Source organism: Oncorhynchus clarkii, chromosome 6 (genome assembly GCF_045791955.1).
Source record: "Oncorhynchus clarkii lewisi isolate Uvic-CL-2024 chromosome 6, UVic_Ocla_1.0, whole genome shotgun sequence".
Lineage (NCBI taxonomy): Eukaryota > Metazoa > Chordata > Actinopteri > Salmoniformes > Salmonidae > Oncorhynchus > Oncorhynchus clarkii.
In genome coordinates this window covers 22,993,808-23,021,711 of record NC_092152.1, presented here as the reverse complement: position 1 = coordinate 23,021,711, position 27,904 = coordinate 22,993,808, and the positions used below count along the sequence as shown (strand labels likewise).

General features: G+C 44.0%; 1 protein-coding gene and 1 pseudogene across 4 annotated transcripts; both read left to right on the top strand.

Annotated features, from left to right (window-relative positions):
• Window positions 1-187: 187 nt before the first annotated feature.
• Window positions 188-26,991, top strand: LOC139410804 (cytospin-A-like). Of its 4 annotated transcripts, none has more exons than XM_071156327.1 (16): window positions 188-363; window positions 5,344-5,503; window positions 5,890-6,028; window positions 6,145-7,787; window positions 9,481-9,688; window positions 9,997-10,070; window positions 10,276-10,451; window positions 11,731-11,915; window positions 12,070-12,173; window positions 13,168-13,258; window positions 13,776-13,871; window positions 14,106-14,256; window positions 15,033-15,135; window positions 18,661-18,777; window positions 21,461-21,520; window positions 22,208-26,991. In XM_071156327.1, the coding sequence occupies exons 2-16, from the start codon at window positions 5,354-5,356 to the stop codon at window positions 22,295-22,297; spliced, it is 3,387 nt and encodes a 1,128-aa protein (XP_071012428.1). In that variant the 5' UTR covers window positions 188-363; window positions 5,344-5,353; the 3' UTR covers window positions 22,298-26,991. The 4 variants fall into 4 exon arrangements, with proteins under 4 accessions (XP_071012428.1, XP_071012430.1, XP_071012429.1 ...); XM_071156329.1 differs by having other exon boundaries at window positions 188-447; window positions 5,365-5,503; XM_071156328.1 differs by lacking the exon at window positions 188-363 and having other exon boundaries at window positions 5,249-5,503; window positions 11,731-11,897.
• On the top strand, window positions 2,988-3,237 carry LOC139412520 (U2 spliceosomal RNA; annotated as a pseudogene).
• Window positions 26,992-27,904: the final 913 nt, after the last annotated feature.

Below are 27,904 nucleotides of genomic sequence, written 5' to 3'. Positions count from 1 at the left end.
GTTGCCAACAGCCATATAAAATCCACAGAAGAAGAAGATGGAGATAGAAGGGCTAGAATACGCATCTATGAACGATGCTCTCCAGACCAGGGCAAGGCTCTGTGAAGGGGTTTTAATGTATGGGTAGGGACGTCCCAAGGATCCCGGATTGCACTGACTAAGCAAGCATCAGGCTGCTGTTAGTTGCTGCTGCATTGACAACTGAAAAGCATCGTGTCAGATGGACCAATGCAGCTGCAATGGAAATATTGGGATAATCTCCAGTAGCTATCTGTCTCGGCTACAAAGCTTTCTTCAGATGTACTCGCACCCCGGAAGTCATCTTTAATCTTCAAGGATCAAATGGAAAAAGCCAAGAACAAGGTATGACTTTTAGCCAGCTAGATAGCTGTTAAGCTAATGAAAACCTTGCAGCGTTCACGTCTCCTGGAACATTCAACTAGCTAGGTGGGTGTATTTTTGTCTAGCTAATTAGTTAGTATTATAGCTGAAGAGTTTGACGCAGCTAACGTTAGCTAACTTAAATGGTTAGCTACGTTAGCTGACAACTCATGAGTGGCTGTATTGATTGATTTGCGTGCTAAAACGATGGCTAGCTAACGTGATTAGAAAATAGAGCTAAAAGTAATGTAGTCCTTGTCGTAACTATGTCTGCTAGTTAGTCATATACAAGCACTGGGAAAACAAGCGTTTGGCTAGGTAACAAAATGTTGGCAGCAAGCTATTAGATTGATAGCTGACAAGCAAGGTAAATTGGGTGACATTCTATCAACTGCTCTATTTCAAATGTCATTACATTAGTAACCAATTGTCATGTAATTAAATGTTTGATTCCTTGAACTTGAAGCATGTCACTCATTACCGCATGCAATTTAGAGATTTCTTTAAAGGCTATACTTATTTTTGTTAAAACGCACAGTTCTCATACAGTAGAATAATTGTGAGTCGATCTTTTACCTGACAACTTTATTTGACGTAATGAAATAATACTTTTTGGGCAACCCGACCAAACTCGCATAAATGTTAAATCTGTAATTCTCATTGAAAGTAAGTCTAAAAAGCTGTTAAAGTTTCGTTTTTGCATATTTTATACTGAACAAAAATATAAACGCAACGATTTTACTGAGTTATAGTTTATATAAGGAAATCAGTCAATTGAAATAGATTTAATTAGGCCCTAATCTATGGATTTCACATGACTGGGCAGGGGCGTGGCAATGGGAGGGCAGGGGCCAATCTGGGAGCCAGGTCCAACCAATCTGAAAGAGTTTCTCCCCACAAAAGGGCTTTATTACAGACAGAAATACTTAGTTTCATCAGCTGTCCGGGTGGCTGGTCTCAGACGATCCCGCAGTTGAAGAAGACGGATGTGGAATTCCTGGGCTGCCGTGGTTACGTGGTCTACGGATGTGAGGCCGGTCGGGCGTACTGCCAAAGTCTCTATAAAACAACGTTTTTCTTATGATCGAGAAATTAACATTAAATTCTCTGCCAACAGCTTTGGTGGACATTCCTGCAGTTAGCATGCCAATTGCACGCTCCCTCAACTTGAGACATTTGTGGCATTGTGTTGTGACAAAACGGCACATTTTAGTGGCCTTTTGTTGTCCCCAGCACAAGCTGCACCTGTGTAATGATCATGCTGTTTAATTAGCTTCTTGATATTCCACACCTGTCAGGTGGATGGATTATCTTGACAAAAGAGAAATGCACACTAATGGCGACAGAAACAAATTTGTGCACCACATTTGAGAAATAAGCTTTTTGTGCGTATGGAAAATATCTGGGATCTTTTATTTCAGCTCATGAAACATGGGACCAACACTGCATTTTATATTGTTGTTCAGTATTGTTTTGGTTTTGTACACCAGCTGTTAATACAATATTTTTGGTTATGGAAAATATATTTCACAGCGGTTTAGATGGTACAATGATTCTCTACACTAGCTTGTTTTGTCACAAACTGAAATTAAGTGAACTATTAGAATTTTAGGCCCCACCAACCAGGAAATGGTGGGGAAATTTCTGCGTAGTGCATCATTAAGCTATATTTTTATGATCTGCTCTTCAATGTCTTGTCCAAGGAATGTGACTTATGCAATAGGTATTAGGCCTAGCCTACTCCTCCGTGTCTCTGCAGCCTGCCTTTTGGAAAAATGTCCCAAAGTGAAAAATCTTCAGTTCTTGGAAATGTTCCTCTTGCAGTTTGAAAGGAAACCCCTGCCAAACAAAGCACATTCCTAAAGCTGGAGGTTCCCTCAGCACTAGCCCTTGGTCATGACACTCAGTTCCATTATATATAAGTCATTGGACGAAGGCTTCTGTAGGGTAAGTTTTGTTAAGAGCCGCAATGCTCGGTCTGAACACCATCGCTCGCGGTACGGTTTTGAAACCTTATCTTTCATATCAGCGAGTAATAATACAAAAAGTTTAATTGATACACGCCTTTTATAGGGTTAGTGTTCCCACATGGTCATATTTCCATGTTACAGCGCTTGTTTACGGAAAACAGATGGAAGATCTGTTCTAATTAGCTATCTGTGTCTCCGAACACCTGTAAACGGAAGAACGATGCCACAAAGTTGTCACTGAAAAATACTGGTGGCTGCAAATGTGTTAAAGCGGGTTAAAACAGTCAGGGTGTATTTTGGATTTGTGAAAATATTTTGACATGATATGAAAATAGAGGGATTTATGTTTCTAGAACTGGACCATAATTGAGAATCGATTTAGAGGGAGTATTTGGCTGTTTTGGCTTCCAGAGCCAATTCCCCCTTTAAACAGAATATGTTTGTGCATGTTCACCAAAATCCCCTAACCTCCCATACAAGACGGTCCTAGCCATGTTTTCTGTTGTTTTCACTGCATAGCACAGTGTTTCCCAATCCAGCATAATAGGTACATGATAGGGTTAACTTGGCTAAGATCAAGTGTAGGGTTGCAAAATTCAGGAACTTTCAATAAATTCCCTGATTTCCCTACCCAGAATTTTGCAACCCTAATCAAGTGTAGTATCTGTTCTTATCAGTTTATCTAATACATCCCCCGTTGGGGGATTACTTATTAAATAGGGAGTGGGAAATGGGAGTTGCTCCACTTATTTATTTAACCTTTATTTAACTGGGCAAGTCAGTTAAGAACAAATTCTTATTTACAATGACGGCCTAGGAACAGTGGGTTAACTGCCTTGTTCAGCATCTACCCGGTATTGGAGTACCCCTGGGAATGGTGCACCACTTTTCAGGGGGTCACCAGAGGGTTGCCAGGTCAAATCTCTGGTCTGAAGTGAGCTGGCAACTGGAGGGTTGCTGCTGGTATCAAATCCTAAATACCATTGCCAGCTGTTGTGCCCTTGAGAAAGGCTCTTAACCCCCCAAAACAACTGCTCCACAGGTGCCCAGTGTGGCAGCCCCCTCCTCCAACCTCTCCTATCCTGTAGAGGTATGTGTATCTTTTGGACGGGTTGAGATGAAGTGGAAGTCACATTTCGGTTGGACCTTGTGATCTTAAAAGGAAAAATGTCTTGGTTGGATCTGTTAGGACTGGCTCTTCGGCTTTGGAAGATGTTTGACTGTGAGATCAGAGGTTAGTATACTCAGTGTATGTTGACTATAAGAAAGGCATTGAAGTATTACTTCACACCTGAACCTGATGGTCTACAGAAGACATTCCATCATGTTACTCTATGAAGAGTGAGCATAGACTGAAGGTCAGTTTATTCCCCAGTCTCTGTCACCCAGTCCCATTCATTCATAGTTACAGAAAAGAGCAGCCTCTAGGTCCAGGTTGTGTGTTTGGGTGATCTGGTTTGACTCACATCTGAGCTACAGACAACTGCTACAGACAACTGTAGCCTACCCAGTATGTGTGTTGAGAGCCCATGTCAGCAGCTGGCAATATGCATTGCACAATCCAAACAGAGGTCAGATGGAGGTGAGAACAGGCCTACGCACACCTGACTGGAATGTATAGGCTTCAGTAAGAACACTCATTGTTGCAAGATGTCCCTATTTCTGTGTTTTTGTTTTGCATTATAGGGGCAACTGTAAAGGAATATTCCAATGCTAATTTTTACATTAATACTGCCAATAAGTGGAATGTTTATGTTACTGTATTGTATTTCCCTTTAGTTATTTCAACATTCACGGTCTGGCCTGTCTCTTTGCCCTCTGGCTGTTCAGGAATGTGTACACTAGATATATTTCAATGGGGGGTCTGAATAAACAAGCACCTCCCCACCACAGGGTTGCAACACACACACACACACTTGCGCACAGCTGAGAGACATTAGGCAGAGTTTAGGCCCACTCCTCATGAGCACAAGCCCTCTGCTGCTCTGCCATAAATGAGGTGAGGGAGGACAACGGGGAACTGTTAGAAGCTCTGGAAAGATCTCATAACTCCAGCACAAGGACCAGACGGCGTGTTCTCTTTATTTGCAACTCTTTTTGATGGATTATGTCAGTTAGTCTAAAGACGAAAGAGAATTGAAAGAGTTTTGGCTTCAAGTTGGAATTTCTTAATACGCCAAACAAAAGAGTTTAGGAAAAGTTCACTTTGTCACAGGCACAGATAATTGTCTTTAACCAAAAATGCTCCCTATGTCATTTATATTTTCAAATGAAGCAAGTATAATATTTACTCTTAACTTTTTGTCTTCTTAATTGATTAAACAATGAGAGACTTTCCAGGCAGAGAGTTGGTACTTCCATCTGCACCCATCTTAAGAGCAGGCACAAAGATACCCAGAAAGACTGTTTTGGTTAATGGTCACATAGGCTATGCAGTGAGGTATAGTATAGCCAGAAGCAGCAGGTTGGGTTCGATCGTAGGAATCTTAGGGGAGAGCATACAGAAGAAAGGTTTTACTGAGACACCCCCTCCCCCTCGTCTCCGACAGTATAATTTAAATTTAAACTATGTCCATTTCTCTAAGAACTGTATTGCCTTGCCGATCCTTTTGGAAAGCCATTATCCCACTAATTGGTTCACCCATTTAGCAGATTTAGTTTATTTTTAGGCTATTCTCAGTGCTATTCTCTTGCAATGTTACACAACCATTCCCTGAAGACAAAAAGTCAAATCTTCTTGTGCGCAACACCTAGCCTATTTTTTACAACACCCCCAGTTAGACCCAAACCAGCCAGTGACTTCCGTCTAGTGGAGATGACAGTCAGGAAACCTGAGCCTGAGCAAGATGAATTCCAGAGGAGAAAGCCTTGTTTTCCAGACTTGTGGAGATAAGGTGTTTTCCTTTTTATGGAAATTGTTTCAATGAAATGTAGTTGATTGTAATCTTTCCACTGATGTGTTGTCCGTAACCTCTTGTGTGTCCACACTGAGGTGTAAATGTATGGGCATCAGAGAGCCCAGTATGAAGAAGACAGGCAGGCCGGTGGGGACTAAGGCTCAGAGTGGAGAGAGGGGGAAGACTGAAGGCACTGCTACAGGAACCACCGGCAAGGCTGCAGCCAAGACCACCACAACAGCACCACTGTCAAAGGTACACTTCTATTATCTCACTATACTTTTTGTTACTAAGACAGGTACACTTCTACCATATTATGTATTAGAAACTGGATGGTTCGAGCTCTGAATGCTAATTAGCCATGGTATATCAGACCGTATAGCATGGGTATGACAAAACATTTCTTGTTACTGCTCTAATTACGTTGTGTCGTGCCTAAGAACAGCCCTTAGCTGTGTTTTATTTTGGCCATATACCACCCCCCCCACCCCCCCATGCTTTATTGCTTAAAAATACAATGGCTAACACCCATTTGTACATGTTTACCATAGTACCGAACATTGCTAAGTTATTCTTCTGGTGGCTGGCTGGATCAGTGGGAGTGGTATTAAAGTGATCTTTCTCATGTGATTGTTCTCCAGGTTAAAAGCAATGATGATCTGCTAGCAGCAATGGCAGGGGGAACTCCAGCTACGAACCGCACTGTGACCAAGAATAAGAGGACTGCCTCCACGGGGAACAGCAATGGTAACCCAGACAGTAAACCAAAGACTAGCACAGGTATTATTTGTTTATATCTTTATATTAGTTGACTAACCTCTAATGCTCTAGTATATTTTCATAATATTTATTATTACTCTGCATTTCATGCTTGCTCTCTTCTCTCTCTTTACAAGGTTCCTCAGCCAAACGTGTGACGTCCTCAACCTCCAAGGAGCCCAACTCATCAAGGGATCGTCTGCGGACATCCAGAACATCGCCTAGTAAGAAGCAGTCATCAGGGGCAGGGCAGGGAGATGTGGCCCAGGGAAAGCGCTCTCGCAGCCAGCAGCTAGCAGAGTCAGAGGGCCGCATGAACAAGTCTAAATCAGACAGCCAGATCAGTGACAAGGTGGCCCTGGAGGCCAAGGTGGAGGACCTGCTGGGTTTGGCCAAGAGCAAAGACGTGGAGATCCTGCACCTACGCAGTGAGCTGAGAGATATGAGGGCTCAGCTGGGCCTGGGTCGGGAAGAGGTGCCCCCAGAGGAGGGAGAAGGCGGAAGGGGGGAGGAGAAGTCCCTGGAGAGGGAGGTGTCGGCCATCACAGCAGCGGACGTGGAGTCCACGCTGCTCCTACTGCAGGAGCAGAACCATGCCATCCGTGAGGAGCTGAACCTGTTGAAGAGTGAGAACCGCATGCTGAAGGACCGGCTCAACGCGCTGGGCTTCTCCCTGGAGCAGAGGCTGGATGGCTCTGACAAGCTCTTTAACTACGCCTCCCTGAGCCCAGACCTGGCTGCCAGCAGCAGACACAGCGATGGCAGGTGCACTGGTACCCTTATGTCCTCTGTGGAGGGCTCTGCTCTGGGCTCCCTGGAGGACCTGCTGACGGACCAACAGCACGGTGGTTCATTGGACAACTTGGACAGTGAGTCCAGCGAGGTCTACCAGGGTGTCACATCCAGCGACGACGCCCTGGACGCCCCCTCCGGAGCCTCCTCCTCCTCCGAGTCTGAGAGCCTGCCCAGCCGAGAACGCTCGTGCCGGGGCAGCAGCGGCAACGCCAGCGAGGTGTCTTTGGCCTGCCTGACAGAGCGAATCCACCAAATGGAGGAGAACCAGCACAGCACGGCCGAGGAGCTGCAGGCCACACTACAGGAGCTGGCTGACCTGCAGCAGATCACCCAGGAGCTGAATGGAGAGAATGAAAGGCTAGGGGAAGAGAAGGTAATCCTCATGGACTCTCTGTGTCAGCAGAGCGACAAGCTGGAGCACTACGGCCGGCAGATTGAGTACTTCCGCTCTCTGCTGGACGATCACCACGTGTCCTACGTCCTGGAGGAGGACATCAAGAGCGGCCGCTACATGGAGCTGGAGCAGCGCTACGTGGACCTGGCCGACAACGCCCGTTTCGACAGGGAGCAGCTACTGGGGGTGCAGCAGCACCTCAGCAACACACTGAAGATGGCTGAGCAGGACAACGCCGAGGCCCAGGAGTTGATCGGCGCTCTGAAGGAGAGAAACCACCACATGGAGCGCATCATGGAGTCAGAGAGGCAGGACCGGGGGGCCATGGTGGCAGCGCTGGAGGAGTACAAGGCGGCGGTGAGCAGTGACCAGGTAGAGCTGAGCCGCTGCAGGGCCCAGCTGGACCAGGAGAGGCAGAAGGTGGCTGAGCTCTACTCCATCCACAACTCTGGAGACAAGAGTGACATCTGCCAGCTGCTGGAGGGTGTTCGGCTGGACAAGGAGGAGGCAGAGGGCAGGGCTGCCAAACTGCAGGAGGACCTGGGCCACGCCTGCAGTGATGTCACCAGGCTGCAGGACACCCTCAATAAGGTGAGTCCACGCACACACTATCCTACAGAGGTAGTACATTTTCCTTCATCCAACCCTTTTGATGGTTGCTTCTGTCTCCTGTATCCAACTTGTGAAAAGTTCATAAAAGTCCACTTTCCTCTATACCACCTTAAAGTAACTGTCCAGTGTTTTTAATTCATTATGAGTGAAATAGTTTTCCTTCCAATTTTTTTTAATTAAGTATGTTAAAAATCAGCTTTTCTGTGTTTGAATGGTATGGGTCGTACCCAACAGCAGAATAGTGTGGCCGTATACTGGTCATTAAGAATATTCATGACAAGTAAACAGCTGATTGGCCAGCTCAGCAAATGAGCCAACATGACATCACGTTATGAGGAAATAGAAAGCATTTTTTAGGTGGGGTTTAAGTATTTGTTTTCTTTAATTGGTGCTTATAGGATGAGTCAACAACATTATTTGGGTATGAGTTAACAGAATATGAACTTTTAAAAGTTACATTTTCACTGGACAGTTACTTTAAAGCTTTCATTGAAATGCATCTGTCTGCTTTATGCACTCACTGGTCAGTTTATTAGGTACACCCATCTAGTACTGGGACAGACCCACCTTTTCCTCCAGAACAGCCTGAATTATTTGGGGCATGGATTCTACAAGTTGGAAAAGATCCACAGGAATGTTGGTCTATGCTGATGTGATGGCATCGCATAGTTGCTGCAGATCAGATGGCGGTAGACCACCGCCACCAGCCTATACCATTGACACCAGGCAGGATGGGTCTTTGAATTCATGCTATTTTTGTCAAATCCTGACTCTGCCATCAGAATGACTCAGTAGAAATAAATCCATTCTAAATAACAAATGAGTAAATATCGCACCCCGTGTTCAAGAAGGGCCCTTTTCTCGCTCATTTTACTTTATTTGAAAACAAATCTCCAAAATATTGTTATTGGCTTAAACAAAGTGATTTATTATTCATTTAGAATTATATGAAAGCCCCTTGGATATTCGCGCACATTATTAACCCTGTTATTAGCAGGACAATATATATTGGTCATGGCTCCTGATTGGCGCATAATGGGATTGCCTTGCAGTTCTCCAGCTGTATCCATTGAAAGGGTGCAAGGTTAAAGGCACGAGGGCAGGGGGCACGGGATGGGCCGCAGAGCCACGCACAGAAGACCGACCTAGCCCATGGGGAGGGGGGGTGCTTAGTGCCAGTCTGCACGTTAAAAGTAAAACAATGTAACTAATAATGGCATCTTTATGCTTTCGTTAATAAAATAATGATAAAAATACTCTTTCAAAATGCCGATGTTTATTTAGTTATGGATCCATAACAAATTACTAGGGGAATAAATATTGGTGAATAACAGAAATATCCTCTATGTAATTATTGGCGGAGAGTCACTTCATATTTTTCAATATACTGTAGGTCTACCGTAGGCGACATGAGTCTCACTAGTGTTGAGTAATGTGCTGTTAAAAGCGGTGTAAGTCTTATTTATTTAAAGAGCATATTGAAGTTAGAAGAAAAAGTCTTCAACTATTTTATCACTGTTTTGCACTGCTCTGAGACGAGCGTGGGGACTGGTCTAAATCAATGAGATTTTTATTTTGACTGAATTTCTGTTTGGGGGGGATGAGTATTCATTTGGGCCATTAGTTAATGAATGAGAGGTTTGATTTCTTCTGTCCTGGGTGGTGTGTGCAGCTGGATGGGGAGTACCAGGACTTCCAGGAACAGGTACAGAAGCAGATGGCTGAGCAGAAGCGTGGGCTGGAGAAACAGCGCGGTGAGCTGCTGGAGAAGGAGACTGAGATCGGGGACATGAAGGAGACCATATTTGAGCTGGAGGATGAGGTGGAGCAGCACCGAGCAGTCAAACTCCACGACAACCTCGTCATCACAGACCTGGAGAGTGAGTGGGCTCGGCCCAGGGGGGAAACATGGCACAGCATCATAGAACCACGTCATCATATCACTGGAGCCACACAATGCATTTTCCACTTTTGCCCACATGGTGGCTGTCAGGCTTCTTGCAGCCTGAGGAAAGTGTGAATAGTCCTCTGTTAGAATAAGAGATTTCTGTACTTGCACCTTTGTTTATTTGTGTGGTTATAAGTCACTCAGGCTAATAAAAGGCACACGTATCTTCCTGTGCTGCGTGTGAATATATCATGTGGCCTGTTCACATGAACTCAGCCATGTATCTGCTTCCTCCCTCAGACTCTGTGAAAAAACTGCAGGACCAGAAGCATGACATGGAGCGGGAGATTAAGATCCTCCACCGGAGGCTGAGGGTGAGTGGACAGGGCCATCTGAGGACCAGGGTTCACTGACACGGTCAAGCACAGCAGCACTATGGTTTGGGCCATGTTCATTACAACTGGAATTCACTAGAAAGCAATATAATGACGTTTGGTTCCCCCCAAAAAATTCAGCCTCAGTATTGAGGGCCGTATCTCATGATGCGCTTGTTTGTTTTGTTTCGCTGTGTGTGTTCAGGAAGAGTCGGCAGAGTGGCGTCAGTTCCAGGCTGATCTGCAGACGGCCGTGGTCATCGCTAATGACATCAAGTCGGAAGCACAGGAGGAGATTGGGGATATGCGTCACCGTCTCCGCGAGGCCCAGGAGAAGAACGAGAAGCTGGGCAAGGAGCTGGAGGAAGTCAAGAACCGCAAGTAAGAGACACTGAGGAACACGCTGTGCTTGATTCCAAGTGTCTCGTCAGCCGACGCCAGCTGTATTGTGATCATTTAAAAAAATAAAATAATTTAACCAGGTAGGCTAGTTGCAACTGCGACCTGGCCAAGATAAAGCATAGCAATTCGACACAATTCAACAACAGAGTTACACGTGGAATAAACAAACATAGTCAATAATACAGTAGAACAAAGAAAACAAAAAGTCTATATACAGTGAGTGCAAATGAGGTAAGATATGGGCAATAAATAGGCCATGGCGGCAAAGTAATTACAATATAGCAATTAAACACTGGAATGGTAGATGTGCAGAAGATGAATGTGCAAGTAGAGATACTGGGGTGCAAAGGAGCTAAATAAATAAATACAGTATGGGGATGAGGTAGGTAGATAGATGGGCTGTTTACAGATGGGCAATGTACAGGTGCAGTGATCTGTGAGCTGCCCTGACAGCAGATGCTTAAAGCTAGTGAGGGAGATATGTGTCTCCAGCTTAAGAGATTTTTGCAGTTTGTTCCAGTCATTGGCAGCAGAGAACTGGAAGGTGAGGTGACCAAAGGAGGAATTGGCTTTGGGGGTGACCAGTGAGATATACCTGCTGGAGCATGTGCTATGAGTGGGTGCTGCTATGGTGAGCAGAGATAAGGTGGGGCTTTACCTAGCAGAGACTTGTAGATAACCTGTAGCCAGTGGGTTTGGCGACGAGTATGAAGCGAGGGCCAACCAACGTGAGTGTACAGGTCGCAATGGTGGGTAGTATATGGGGCTTTGGTGACAAAACGGATGGCAATGTGATAGACTGCATCCAGTTTGTTGAGTAGAGTGTTCTAGGCTATTTTATAGATTACATCACCGAAGTCGAGGATCGGCATGCATGAGTGAAGGATGCTTTGTTGTGAAATAGGAAGCCGATTCTAGATTTAATTTTGGATTGGAGATGCTTAATGTGAGTCTAACCAGACACCTAGGTATTTGTAGTTGTCCACATATTCTAAGTCCGAGTCGTCCAGAGTAGTGATGCTGGACGGGCGGGCAGGTGCGGGCAGTGATCGGTTGAATAGCATGCATTTAGTTTTACTTGCGTTTAAGAGCAGTTGGAGGCCATTAAGGGAGATGTATCTGCAGGTTTGGGTTTAAAAGTGATAGTCACATTGATCAAGCTGGATGTGCTGGTCTGTATTTTCATAACCATGAAATGGGTGATGTGACACCTGATGTGCCTTGGTCTGTATGTGTGTGTTTTTGTTTGTCTCCTCAGGCAGGATGAGGAGAGGGGCAGGGTGTATAACTACATGAATGCAGTGGAGAGGGATCTGGCTGCACTGAGGCAGGGTATGGGCCTGAGCCGTCGCTCCTCTACCACCTCAGAGCCCTCTCCCACCGTCAAAACCCTCATCAAGAGCTTCGACAATGCCTCCTCACAAGGTACCCCAACCTGCGAGTGTAAGATATGGACCCCTTTTCTGACTTCTAATTTGACCTGTACATTCCTAGTAATGAGCCTACCAAGCATCACTGCTCCTTATACAGTGTAGTTCTATTACTGTGGGATTTCTACCTGATGTGACTGATTTGTGTCTTCTTCTGTTCACAACAGGCCTAGTCCCCCCGACCGCTGCCCCTGCTGTCACATTACCACGCACTCCCCTGAGCCCCAGCCCCATGAAGACCCCTCCTGCTGCCGCCATCACACCCATGCAGGTATATCACCTAGAACATTTGACCCACTGACCCATTTCAGTGTGTTTTATAAGCATAGCGAGCTCTAAATGTAGGCATCTGGTCAAACACACACACAGAATCCCTGGCTTACACTAGACCAGTCATTCACACAGAACTACTTACCAAGGTCTAGATCAAATGGAGTGTTTTTAGAACCCACCAGAGCAGTGTAGGATGGGGAGCTGTGCAGTAGTTAAAGAGTTGTTCTATATTCACAGTGTTTATAGACCTCCAATACTCTACAGGGGGCATTTCCTCTTCTGGCACTTTGTCACAGCTGGGCTTGCCTCATACACAGACCGTGAGATGGAACAGACATAGAGTTTTTGATTGAGAGTATTGTCCCATCACTCTAATTCCATTACCCCACTTTCCCTTCACTTACATTTTGGTAATTTTGTGGATTATCTTATCCAGAGTGACTTACTATCAGTGCATCCACATCATCCATAGATTCTTTCTCAGTGCATTAAATTGCCCCATACATTTTTTTTTCTCATGTTTTAAACTCTCACACATTTTTGAGAACATAATGAGCTTCATGGCTCAAGGACTACTACCTTTGTCATGAACTTTGCGGTGCTAAACAGTAGACGGACACATTCAGTCAGGCCATGTAATACTGTGGATAAGAGGGGGAAATCTGAGCCTTCTATATTTTACATGCATTATTCTAGTAGAGAATCTGGTGTTCTCATATAAAAGGATCAGAGTTCAGGGGGAGATGGGCTTTTCTGTTTCCTCATATACAACTTTCATAAGTCTTCAGTCTTGTTGTTGCATCTTTCTTTTTTTTACCTCCTCTGCAGTCACAGGATTATTGCCAGTGGCTGGCTGCTAGTGCTGCTGTCAAAATGATCTCCTCAAGCTGGGCCTTTTTCCAGAAATGGCAAACAGTAGGCTACTTCTGTTGGGAGGATGAAGACATTTTGTATGTGAGAGTTTTAATCAAATGATTGTTGGTCTATTTCAGAGACAGTCCATAACTGGGTCCATCTCAGCAGCCAAACCCCTCTCCTCTCTGAATGACAAAAGGCCCAGCTACACAGACATCAGCATGCCAGGTGAGTCAGTAGCACAAACCAAGCTCCGTGTCTGGATCTCATTCGGTCTCTCTTGAACAAAATGAGAGAGGCGTTTTAATGTCACAGGAAAATAATACAATTTCATCTTGGACATTAGACCTCAGTGAGTCCTCATATTATGTGGCTATATCTCAGTGAGTGTGGTGGTGCCTTGCCTCAAGCAGGGGGGTTGGTGTAATTCGCCCCTGAGGAGGCGAGCGTGCAGTCAGTCAGCAGAGCTTCATGTTGACTTTAATATGGTGAGGGAGGTGTAACAAAGCACCATGGGTGGGTAAACATGAAGCCCTGAACGTACTATAGTGGTCACAGCCTCCAATGTTTCGTTTAATGTCCCCGGCTGTTTTCTTGCATGGAAAATTAACTTCCTTCCATGGTGCTTGACAGTTCCAGGCCTGGAATGTTGCTTTTGACCCCACATCCCTCTTGCTTGAAAGTCCTTTTTGTTTCTTGACTGGTTGTGGGGTTGTTAATATTGCCACTGTCCTTCCCTCCACAGCAGAGCATCATCTTAGGGGCTCCTCTGCCAGCCGCCCTGCCTCTGCTCTGCAGAGGGTCTCAAACATGGACTCATCTAAGGCCATGGCCATATCAGGTATCAAAGTCATGGAAATAGGAATCGACCTTGAAATAAATCCGCAATTCTTCTAAATGGTTGCCAGTAAAATTAAGTGCATTTTGAGAAAGAAATCAATGACATTTGACAAAATATTTGATTGAATTGCTTCCCCTACCATGCACACACAGCACAGATCAGACTTTTGAGGTGTCACTTGCTGTGAAGACGTGTCAGCCACACTGTATGGTTGTCTGTTTGTGTGGTGGCCAGTGTCCCGCAGGAGCAGTGAGGAGATGAAGAGGGACATCTCTGCCCCTGAGGGTGGCACCTCGTCTTCTCTGATGGCCTTGGGCTCTGCTTCCTCCCTGTCCTCCTCCTCTCCCACCGCCTCCGTCACCCCCACTGCACGCAGCCGCCTCCGGTAACAGCCTTACCAGCGCCATACTTTCATACCATACATAGGAGTCCACTAAGTCCTTTGTATGGTTAACATTCTATTTTTACCAGTTTTGTTTTCGAGACCACTTAAAGCTAGACTGATTCAATCGAGTCAAACCCAAGACCGGGAGGGGTTCGAGAGTGTGTCAAGACCGGACCAGAAAAATGCACAGAAAGTCCAATTCAAGACCATGATTGTAATTGTGTCAAATCGCCACCATAATAAGAGTTGAAAATGTCCAGTGTTTCTGTGTGTTTATATTTAGACATTCAGAATGCAAGCTGAGGGCAAATAGGGAGCCACTCTACAACTTCCCCAGTCTCAACTTACTAATAGTGAGAATGCTAGCAAAGCAAGGAAATTCTGGCGAGCGCAAACAAAGCTTGAGAATATTTTTTCAACAGAAGTAAAGGACAGTAATGTTAAAGTAGGAAGCCCAGGTAGGTAAAAAGCTATTAATGTGTCCTAAATTAAGTGTGGATAGTAGGCCTGATGAAGTGGTTTTATGCGCTTACTGAATAGGAGCTGATAATTATTAATGGTCTCGGGAAGAAATGACGAGTCCTGATTTGTCCGAGACCTAGTCGAGGCTGAGACACTCTGTGTGGTCTGGAGACCGGTCTCGAGTACTACAACACTGATTTTGACTATAGCATTTAGGCTTCAATGGACTTTGTGGACTAGCCAGGTACATGGAATCTGGATATGTGTATTAATTCAAATGACTCTCTGCCCTTTCCTATGAGATGTGTGTTCAGAGAGGAGCGGAAGGACCCCCTCTCAGCCCTGGCCCGGGAGTATGGGGGTTCCAAGAGGAACGCACTGCTCAAGTGGTGCCAGAAGAAGACTGAGGGGTACCAGGTATGTGTTGTTCAGTCAGAACAGACGGGTTGGGATGAGAATGATATCTCGGGTCATTTCACCTCTCATGTCACTGACTCGCCTGTTGATAATCATTTATTTAGTTAAATATCTCAACAGTGAGACTGATCCAATGGATGTTTTTTTTTTTTTTAGAAGTTAAAATATCTGGTGTGAGGTTCATTAATGACAGTCTAATTCAATAGTGTTGAATAGCATCAGAATGTCCTTTATTCCTCCAGAGTCTAGTTGATTGAGTTTTAAAAGCCCCTCTCTGACACCTATATCAGTGCATCCTTTATGCTCTCCTTTTCAAGTCCTAAACCATTCTCGATGTTATGAGGACTTGTCAGTTTTATTGTGTTGTCCTTATGGTTCCTCTCCTACTCTAAAGCATGGGATTGGACCAACAGTGCCTGGGAACGGCTTCAAGCGTCATCCAGAGAGGGAGTAAACATTTAGCTACTATAAATCAACTATATTGATTTGTTGAATTTGCTATCTAGGGCATGTTTTTAAGACTCAGTCTATCATATTGAAACAGCTTTGTTTTCAATGGTCTTGTTGGTTCTGGTGCAGAGAGTGAATGGTCGTCATGGTTCCCCCTTTACAGAGGTCCTCTTCGGGAATTGTGCCAAATTACACACGTCCTTTTCAACTGCCTGACAGAAAAGCTGTGGTTTGCCTGGCTGGGAGGAGAGCATTGGGATGTAATGCATTGCGCTAGTGGGATGGAAACTAACCATCTTTGTTTTTTGTGGGGAATTATTTTGTTGTTGTTGTAGCTGAGGAAACAATCCTGCCAGGATTATAATGTGCTAACAGAAATCTAGTTTCTATCGCACTCTTCCTCTCTACCACACTTGCTGTCTCGACCAACTAAGTGCTCGGCTATGAAAAGCCAACTTACATTTACTCCTGAGGTGCTGACCTGTTACACCCTCTATAACCACTGATTATTATTTTACCCTGCTAGTCATCTTATCTGCTGGTCATCTATGAACGTTTGAACATCTTGAACTATCTGGCCTTAATGGTCATGTACTCTTTTAATCTCCAGCCGGCAAAGCCAGAAGAGAACTGGCCACCCCTCTGAGCCTGGTTCCTCTCTAGGTTCCTGTCTTTCTAGGGAGTTTTTCCTAGCCCCTGTGCTTCTACGTCTGCATTGCTATATCTGTATAAGCACTTTGTGACAGCTGCTGATGTAAAAAGGCTTTATAAAATATATTTGATTGATCGTTTCATCTGGTCAGATTAACTTGAGCAGACACATCATACTCAATCAGCATACACTAAGTATACAAAACATTTAATAACACCAGCGCTTTCATGACATAGACTGACCAGGTGAAAGCTATGATCCCTTATAAATGTCACTTGTTAAATCCACTTCAATCAGTGTATGAAGGGTAGGAGATGGGTTAAAGAAGGACTTTTAAGCCTTGAGACAATTGAGACATGGATTGTGTACAGTATGTGTGCCATTTAGAAGGTGAATGGGCAAGACAAAAGATTTACAGTGCATTTGGAAGGTAATGACCTTTTTCCACATTTTGTTACAGCCTTATTTTAAAGTTGATAGATAAATAAAAACTCTACGCACAGTATCCAATAATGACAAAGCGAAAACAGGTTTTTAGACATTTTGAACATTTCAAAAACCATTACCTTATTAACATAAGTATTCAGACCCTTTGCTATGAGACTTGAAATTGAGCTCAGGTGCATCCTGTTTCCATTGATCATCCTTGTGATGTTTCTACAACTTGACTGGAGTCCACCTGTGGTAAATTAAATTGATTGGACATGATTTGGAAAGGCACACACCTGTCTATATAAGGTCCCACAGTTGACCGTGCATGTCAGAGCAAAAACCAATGATGAAGACCGCTTGTCTGTCAATGTTGGTTATTTAATTATTTTATCTGAGCTCCTAGGGTGTGCAGCTCTCCTTTTTCAAGTGTTCTACTCCACTAACCAGCATCTCGCCAAAACAGGTGTGAGTTTATTTCGCTTCCAGAGCAAAAACCAAGCTATGAGGTCAAAATAATTGTCCGTAGAGCTCAGAGACAGGCTTGTGTCGAGGCACAGATCTGGGGAAGGGTACCAAAACATTTCTGCAGCATTGAAGGTCTCCAAGAACACAGTGGCTTCCATCATTCTTAAATGGAAGAAGTTTGGAGCCACCAAGACCCTTCCTAGAGCTGGCCACCTGGCCAAACTGAGAAATCGGGGGAGAAGGGCTTTGGTCAGGGAGGTGACCAGGAACCTGATGGTTACTCTGACAGAGCTCCAGAGGTCCTCTGTGGAGTTGGGAGAACCTTCCAGAAGGACTCCACCAGACAGAAACCAGTCCTCAGTAAAAGCCACATGACAGCCCGCTTGGAGTTTGCCAAAAGGCACCTAAAGGAAACTGACCATGAGAAACACGATTCTCTGGTCTGATGAAACCAAGACTGAACTCTTTGGCCTGAATGCCAAGCGTCACATCTGGAGGAAACCTGGCACCATCCCTACCGTGAAGCAAGGAGGTTGCAGCATCACGCTGTGGGGATGTTTTTTAGTGGCAGGGACTGGGAGACTAGTCAGGATCGAGGGAAAGATGAACAAAGCAAAGTACAGAGATCCTTGATGAAAACCTGTTCCAGAACGCTCATGACCTCCGACTGGGCAAAGGTTCCCCTTCCAACAGGACAACGACCCTAAGCACACAGCTATGACAATGCAGGAGTAGCTTCCGGACAAGCCTCTGAATGTCCTTGAGTAGCCCAGCCAGAGCCCGGACTTGAACCCGATCAAACATGACCTGAAAATAGCTGTGCAGCGACGCTCACCATCCAACCTGACAGAGCTTGAGAGGATCTGCAGAGAAGAATGGGAGAAACACCCCAAATACAGGTGTGCCAAGCTTGTAACGTCATACCCAAGAAGACTCAAGGCTGTAATCGCTGTCAAAGGTGCTTCAACAAAGTTCTGAGTACAGGATCTAAATACTTATGTAAATGTGATGTGTCAAGAACTGCAACGCTGCTGGGTTTTTCACACTCAAAAGTTTCCCTTGTGTATCAAGAATGGTCCCCCACCCAAAGGACATCCAGCCAACTTGACACAACTGTGGGAAGCATTGGCGTCAACATGGGCCAGCATCCCTGTGGAACGCTTTCGACGCCTTGTAGAGTGCATGACCTGATGCATTGAGACTGTTCTGAGGGCAAAAAGAGGTGCAATTCAATATTTGCAATGTGTTCTTAATGTTTTGTACACTCAGTGTATACGACCTCATCCTTCAGAGAAACGAGGTCATTCTCATAAAACCTCTTGTTCTTGGGGAACACAAGCCTGTTTATTTGAGACATTATAGCCACCAGTAGGATGAAGCAGCATGGTGCTTTTAGGACCAACGTCTGGGACCTGACCCAGTTATATATTGTATTATCAATACCAAACTCCTCCTTCATCCCACATGTCTTTACACTGTACATTTGCACTACAATGAAAATAACCATTTGCCCCTCTTTCTGGCAGAACATCGACATAACAAACTTCAGCAGCAGCTGGAACGACGGCCTTGCGTTCTGTGCTGTGCTACACACCTACCTGCCTGCTCACATCCCCTACCAGGAGCTCACGAGCCAGGACAAGGCAAGCCTACCTCCTACTATGGTGGTGATGATGATGAGTAACAATGTGTCAAAGAACTATATCCAGATTTCCATCCAACCATTACATGTGGAAGAATTACCTGACTAAAATAAGTCACAACAGGGCTTATGGAAACAGGAAATGTTGGTGCAAATTCACAAATGTCGATAGACAATTTGTTTTGTTCGACCTGGTGGGATCTTTTTGTGACTAAAATGAATTATTCAAGAAATGCAGTGGAAATGCCTTTATGTGCAAATATTGATATAATAACATCATATCGAAGTAAACTCGGAGTCACAAGATAATATGGGCCTACCACCACCACGCGGAAAAGCATCAAAAGTTTATTTGTGGTTAAGTGTACGGTAATCATGCAAATTTACAATAGGCTAAATATCAAAGGTAGGCTATTATGTGAATGCTGATGACATGATGATCGGTGCTCGGCTGCCAAATATTAAATAAAATTCTTGCTCTTTTAAAATCATATAACCCCCTGTCCACTTTCAGCCAAGTCTAGAGAGCGTGTGCTAAAACCAGGTTGTGCAAGTTTGCTATTTATTAATTTTTGTGACAAAATCATCATTAGAGTTGAAGTTGCGATGGAAGCCCATTTTAACTTAGTTTTTTTATTCGGTACATGGGAACATAACCACAAGTCATTTTTATGTGCACCATGTCGGAACGCACATACTTTATCTGCACCATGTCGGAACGCACATACTTTATGTGCACCATGTCGGAACGCACATACTTTATCTGCACCATGTCGGAACGCACATACTTTATCTGCACCATGTCGGAACGCACGTACTTTATCTGCACCGTGTCGGAACGCACGTACTTTATCTGCACCGTGTCGGAACGCACGTACTTTATCTGCACCGTGTCGGAACGCACGTACTTTATCTGCACCATGTCGGAACGCACGTACTTTATCTGCACCATGTCGGAACGCACGTACTTTATCTGCACCATGTCGGAACGCACGTACTTTATCTGCACCATGTCGGAACGCACGTACTTTATCTGCACCATGTCGGAACGCGCGTACTTTATCTGCACCATGTCGGAACGCACCTACTTTATCTGCACCGTGTCGGAACGCACATACTTTATCTGCACCGTGTCGGAACGCACATACTTTATCTGCACCGTGTCGGAACGCACATACTTTATCTGCACCGTGTCGGAACGCACATACTTTATCTGCACCGTGTCGGAACGCACGTACTTTATCTGCACCGTGTCGGAACGCACATACTTTATCTGCACCGTGTCGGAACGCACATACTTTATCTGCACCATGTCGGAACGCACATACTTTATCTGCACCGTGTCGGAACGCACATACTTTATCTGCACCGTGTCGGAACGCACGTACTTTATCTGCACCGTGTCGGAACGCACATACTTTATCTGCACCGTGTCGGAACGCACATACTTTATCTGCACCGTGTCGGAACGCACATACTTTATCTGCACCGTGTCGGAACGCACATACTTTATCTGCACCGTGTCGGAACGCACATACTTTATCTGCACCGTGTCGGAACGCACATACTTTATCTGCACCATGTCGGAACGCACATACTTTATCTGCACCGGGTCGGAACGCGCATACTTTATCTGCACCATGTCGGAACGCGCGTACTTTATCTGCACCATGTCGGAACGCGCGTACTTTATCTGCACCGTGTCGGAACGCGCGTACTTTATCTGCACCGTGTCGGAACGCGCGTACTTTATCTGCACCGTGTCGGAACGCGCGTACTTTATCTGCACCGTGTCGGAACGCGCGTACTTTATCTGCACCATGTCGGAACGCGCGTACTTTATCTGCACCATGTCGGAACGCACGTACTTTATCTGCACCATGTCGGAACGCACGTACTTTATCTGCACCATGTCGGAACGCACGTACTTTATCTGCACCATGTCGGAACGCACGTACTTTATCTGCACCATGTCGGAACGCACGTACTTTATCTGCACCATGTCGGAACGCGCGTACTTTATCTGCACCATGTCGGAACGCACGTACTTTATCTGCACCATGTCGGAACGCGCGTACTTTATCTGCACCGTGTCGGAACGCACGTACTTTATCTGCACCATGTCGGAACGCGCGTACTTTATCTGCACCGTGTCGGAACGCGCGTACTTTATCTGCACCGTGTCGGAACGCGCGTACTTTATCTGCACCATGTCGGAACGCGCGTACTTTATCTGCACCATGTCGGAACGCGCGTACTTTATCTGCACCATGTCGGAACGCACGTACTTTATCTGCACCATGTCGGAACGCGCGTACTTTATCTGCACCATGTCGGAACGCACGTACTTTATCTGCACCATGTCGGAACGCGCGTACTTTATCTGCACCATGTCGGAACGCGCGTACTTTATCTGCACCATGTCGGAACGCACGTACTTTATCTGCACCATGTCGGAACGCGCGTACTTTATCTGCACCGTGTCGGAACGCACGTACTTTATCTGCACCATGTAAGTTTGATGGAAACTCTGGTGGAAAAATGTGCATATTGTTTTATGTAGATTTTTTAATATTTACATAAATCTCTCACCAATTGGATGAGAACCTAGCTATTGTTTACAGTTGTCTCATTAATCTGTCATCAGGGATCATTATAGTGTGTTTTTGTCTCCCTATCTTTAGAGGCGAAATTTCACACTAGCCTTCCAGGCTGCAGAGAGTGTGGGGATCAAGTCCACTCTGGTAAGTGAAAGATTAACTGAACTGAATATTTTCACAGGATTATATTCAAAACTATATCTGACAGCTTAAAAGAAAATAACATTTTGAATAGAGAATCTTTCAGGCTCATTTCACCTCTAAAAATCACCACAATGTCACTGGCAAGGTTGTGAATTGTGGCCTGCTATTCTATTGCATGTTGAGGATGGTATGTTTTCTGTGAGGCATTGAGATTGTGGACTGTATAGGCTCTTATAGGCAGACTCCTGTAGAGAGGATCTTTAGGATGAAACTGCCTTCATTGAGCAGGCTTGCAGGTGCAGTTTCATAGTATCACCTGTACTGCTATTTTAGCCCTTTTTACAAAATAAGTCCTCACATGAGTGTATATCACTATCCATAGCTAGGTATAAAGCAGGCCCTGTGTGAATTGTCCTGACATTTGTTTTATGGGTTCACTTGGTTCCAGAAATAGAAGATGCAAGCTCTTATTTTCAGAATTCATGCCACAAAAGCACTTTTCTGACCTCCACAGTTATTTCTAGTCAGATTGTGGAACTCTGACCTAGACAACAACAGCATGTTATTTCAAGTTTTTATATAAATAAATGATACAAAGATGAACAAATGGCAAGGACTTTTTCCAAGGCATTATGTGTCTTAACGACAAAGCTTCTGTCACCCCCGTGGTCTCATTCTCTGCTGCAGGACCTCAATGAGATGGCCAGTACTGAGAGACCAGACTGGCAGAGTGTGATGACCTACGTCACGGCCATCTACAAGTACTTTGAGACCTGATGTGATTTCCCCACCCAACACTGCAAGCACAACCTGCAGCCCTGCTCGGAAGCTCCTCTGACCTCACTGCGCCTCCAACACTTCAACTCAACATTCAACTCTGGTGTTATAGCTCACGTCACTGAACCACTGTGCCACAGCCGTGCCATACACCGGCCACTCTGTCTCTGGTCTAGAGGCCTGCTAGTTTTGAATCGCCATAAGAAACATACAAATAAGCTCACTGCAAGATATTCATAATATTGCTATTGTGAACAGTCTTGCCCTTTTCACTGACACCTTAAGTGTGATGGACACACAGCTTAAGGGCACTTCAAGCACCTATTCAGGGCCTGCTCTGTTGGGGATTCTATTTTTACTCTGATCCATTACTGGATAACCCGGTTGAGATGACCCTTAATCCAAATGATCTGGTTAAACCAGTTGGAGAACATGCTACAGACTCTCCCAGTCGTTGTGCCTTGCACCCAGCCTTTACTCTTCTAGCCAAGGGGTTATCCAAAGTGTTTCAGCCAAACCATACCCATTGTGTGTAGTATGTTCATGGCACTTATTTTCTATGGAAATAAGAGGGACAAATGGAACACTTTGTCAGGTGCAGGTTCATCTTTTATCATGGATTAAGTGCCTGTTTAAATCGCATCACTGACTTCCTAAGAGAGGTTGTAGCAAAAATGTCTCAATGAAACTGTTTCAATGCTCCATGCTTTCAAAGCATCTTTGGAGAAATCGAAGTGAAGCTTTTTAGAAACACTAGTTTAGAAACACTAGTTATTGAGCAGTTAAATGAAAAACACTAGCTACATCATAAGGGATAAAGCTGTCAGGTGCTCTCACGATCACCTGTTAGATTCAAGCTACAATGTTGATGTGCTTTTGGTCTGTTTTTAGGAGCGTGAACATTGCTACAGTAGCATTTTGTATTGGTAACAGAGACCAATGAACTATACGGGACCAACACAATGCCTCTCTGTGACAGCTTTCTCACATAGAACTGTCTTAATCCTGAACCAAAAAAGGAATGTGTTTTTTCTTTATGTGAAGTCCAGGGCTAGACTTGGCAAAAGCCCTGCTTCTTGGTGATTTGATTGGACTGTTTGGCCAGGATGTTGAGTCTCAAGGTTGAACATTCTTCATAGTCACTTTTGTTGTCGTCATCAATCAAGATTGGGAAAGTTTTTCAACTGCAAAATGCATCAGTTTTGCTGCTGGACCCAAATGTATTAACATATTGTTAGTGTTGACACATTACTTCCACCAACGGCAGACTGATTTGCATTCCATACATTGAACTCCCAGGATTGTTCACAGTCCAGTGCTCTTGAACTATAAGATTGATGTGTTATTAGATACTCTGAGCTCAACTCACAATGGATTTAACTAATCGTGTGTGTGTGTGTAAACAAAACTTTTTGTAAGTTGATATATTCCATCTTGCCAGTAACATTTTACCTAGCCTACAAAGAAATTTGTACAGCAAATTATAACTACAAGAAATGCTTAAGTAACACCTATGTAAATGATATCTGCGCTATCAATCAAACCCAATTTACTTCATTGATATAAAGCCTTACTAACATTAATGTGGAACTCAATTCTATGTAGTTTACATAGTTGGCAAGAAAGATATTGGAATGAAGAATGACTGTCATGTTATTGTGCCTCTGCTTATTAGTTTCTGTGGGTTTATTAGTGTGGTTTAATTCACCATCCAGTATAGCGAGGCAAGTGTTAGAAATGTTAAAGGACATTATATATACAAAGTATGTGGATACCCCTTCAAATGAGTGGATTCGGCTATTTCGGCCACACCCGTTGCTGGCAGGTGTATGGAATCGAGCACACCGCCATGCAATCTCCATAAACAAACATTGGCAGGAGAATGGCCTTGCTAAAGAGTTCAGTGACTTTCAACCTGGCACTGTCATAGGATGCCACCTTTCCAACCAGTCAGTTTGTCAAATTTCTGCCCTGCTATAACTGCCCCGGTCAACTTTATTTTTTTTTATTGTGAAGTGGAAACGTCTATGAGCAACAACAGCTCAGCCGCAAAGTGGTAGGCCACACATGCTCACAGAACGGGACCGCCAAGTGCTGAAGATTCGTATCATGTAACAATCGTCTGTCCTCGGGTGCAACACTCACCACCAACTTTCAAACTGCCTCTGGAAGCAACATCAGCACAAGAACTGTTCATCGGGAGCTTCTTGAAATGGGTTTCCAAAGCGAGCAGCCACACACAAGCCTAAGATCACCATGCGCAATGTCAAGCGTTGGCTGGAGTAGTGTAAAGCTTGTCGTCATTGCACTCTGGAGCAGTGGAAACGCGTTCTCTGGAGTGATGGATCACACTTCACCATCTGGCAGTGCGACAGACAAATGTGGGTTTGGCGGCTGCCAGGAGAACGCTACCTGCCCGAATGCATAGTGCCAACTAAAGTTTGGTGGAGGAGGAATAAAGATCTGGGTCTTCAGGCTACTTCCAGTGAAGGGAAATCTTAACACTACAGCATACTGACATTTTAGACAATTCTGTGCTTCCAACTTTGTGGCAACAGTTTGGGGAAGGCCCTTTCCCGTTTCAGCATGACAATGCTCCTGTGCACAAAGTGAGAAATATCTAGAAATGGTTTGCACAGAGCCCTGACCTCTACTTCATTAAAAACACCTTTGGGATGAATTGGAACGCCGACTGCGAGCCAGACCCAATCGCCCAACATCAGTGCCCGACCTCAGTAATGCTTTTTTGGCTGAATGGAAGCAAGTTCCTGCAGCAATGCTCCAACATCTAGTGGAAAGCCTTCCCAGAAGAGTGGAGGCTGTTATAGCAGCAAAGGGGGGACCAACTCCATATTATTGTCCATGATTTTGTAATGAGATGTTCGACGAGCAGGTGTCCACATACACTACATAACCAAAAAGTATGTGACCAGTCTGACTTCATCACACTGCTGCACTGATATCTCTCATAAGCTCATAACATAAGCTGGCTTGTTGCCTTTCGTTTGTTTCCAACCACACTACTGTATAATTTCAGAATGGTACAGGAAGCTGTGGATACTCCCTCGTTGCCGTACCACCTTAGTTTAGGCACCCATACATCTATGATATAACACACTTGCATGTGGCGATGAAACTTTTGAGGGACTTTAAAAAATAAAAATTATATATATTTTTGAAATATATTTGAAAGCACATTCACTCCGGTCTGCTTGCCAGGCACTGCATGGTGATTGAGGCACTCACTGACCAAGCACAACTAGGAGCATGGGTGGTATTTTTTTTTTTTTGGTCGATCAGTGTGGTTGGAGAGTAAGACTGTGTGGTTTAAGTTGTAGGGAGGGATTGTATGGATGAACACTAATTTGTGAGAGCGCATGAGCTGTGATTTATGTACAGTATTTACTGTTGAACACTGCAGAGTATGTTACCTCTAAATCTCATGTATTTATATTTCCCATTACTGCAAACCTGTGGCTAAAATCTGACTTGCATTGGATCCAAACAGTAGTTGGTTTGCTATGATTCTATTATGTGAAGCTCCTCTGCTACTTCTTGCAAAGTACACAATGTAATAATAATTGGGTGGGTGTGCTTACATTTGTCCTATTTCACACTTGTACAAGTGTGTATTATACGCATGTGAATTTGAAATGTTTTTTGCATATCCCTAAAACACCCTCGGAATGTCTCTTGATCATGTTCCAATGTACATTGGTATTGATAAGTGGTACAGTGCCATCAAAGTATTCATACCCCTTGACTTATTCCACTTTTTGTTACAGCCTGAATTCCAAATGGATTAACTACATTTTTTTGATCACATCTACTGCACACAATATCCCATAATGACAACGTGAATGCATGTTTTTAGAGATTTTTGCAAATGTATTAAATTAAATACTGAAATATCTAACGTTTTCACACCCCTGAGTCATTACTTTGTGGAAGCACCTTTGTTAGTGATTACAGCTGTGAGTCTTTCTGGGTAAGTCTCTAAGAGCTTTCCACACCTGGATTGTGCAACATTTGCCCATTTTATTATTTTCTAAATTCTTCAAGCTCTGTCAAATTGGTTGTTGATCATTGCTAGAGAACCCTTTTCAGGTATTGGCGTAGATTTGAGTAAACTAACTCGGCCACTCAGGAACATTCACTGTCTTCTTGGTAAGCAACTCCAGTGTTTATTTGGCCTTGTGTTTTAGGTTATTGTCCTGCTGAAAGGTGAATTCATCTTAGTGTCTGGTGGAAATCAGGTTTTCTTCAGATTTTTCTGTGCTAAGCTCAATTCTGTTTCTTTATTACCCTGAAACTCCCCAGTCCCTAACGATTACAAGCATAACATGTTGCAGCAACTACTATGCTTGAAAATATGAAGTGGTACTCTGTAATTTGTTGTATTGGATTTACCCCAAACGTAACACTTTCTTCAGGGGAAAAAAAAGTCCTTTTTTTGCAGTTTTACTTTAGTGCCTTGTTGCAAACAGGATGCATGTTTTTGAATGCTGTATTCTGTACAGGCTTCCTTTTCACTCTGTCAATTAGGTTAGTATTTTGTAGTAACTACAATCTCAGTTTTCTCTTATCACAGCCAATAAACTCCATGCAACCTATTATGTGAGTTGTTAAGCACATTTTTACTCCTGAACTTATTTAGGCTTGCCATAACAAAAGGGTTGAATACTTATAGCCTCCGTTTTTAGCGTTTCATTTTTTATTATTTTGTAAAAAAAATCTAAATGCATGATTCCACTTTAACATTATGTTGTTGTGTGTCACAGGCCTACCCACATCTCAATTTAATCCATTTTAAATGCAGGCTATAACAGCAATGTGGAGAACGTCAAGGGGTGTGAATACTTTCTGAAGCCACTGTATATGTTGTAATTTATGAGGATTGAAACTTTTCCCTAACATTATAGTCTGATATTTTGACATTGTATTATCTATCATCTTGACATATCACCACTGAAGAACATACAGTTGAAGCCTGAAGTTTACATACATTTTAGTTTGGAGTCATTAAAACACGTTTTTCAACCACTCCACAAATGTATTGTTATCCTAACCAACTTGACAAAACTATAGTTTATCTACTTTGTGCATGACGCAAATCATTTTTACCAACAATTGTTTACAGACAGATTATTTCACTTACAATTCACTGTATCACAATTCCAGTGGGTCAAAGTTGACATACTAAGTTGACTGTGCCTTTAAACAGCTTGGAAAATTCCAGAAAATTGTCATGGCTTTAGAAGCTTCTGATAGGCTAATTTACATAATTTGAGGCAATTGGAGGTGTACCTGTGGATGTATTTCAAGGCCTACCTTCAAACTCCGTGCCTGTTTGCTTGACATCATGGGGAAATCAGCCAAGACCTCAGAAAAAAAAATTGTAGACCGCCACAAGTCTGGTTCATCCTTGGGAGCAATTTCCAAACGCCTGAAGGTACCACATTCATCTGTACAAACAATAGTACGCAAGTATAAACACCATGTTACCACGCAGCCATCATACTGCTCAGGAAGGAGATGTGTTCTGTCTCCTAGAGATGAACGTACTTTGGTGTGAAAATTACAAATCAATCCCAGAACAGCAAAGGA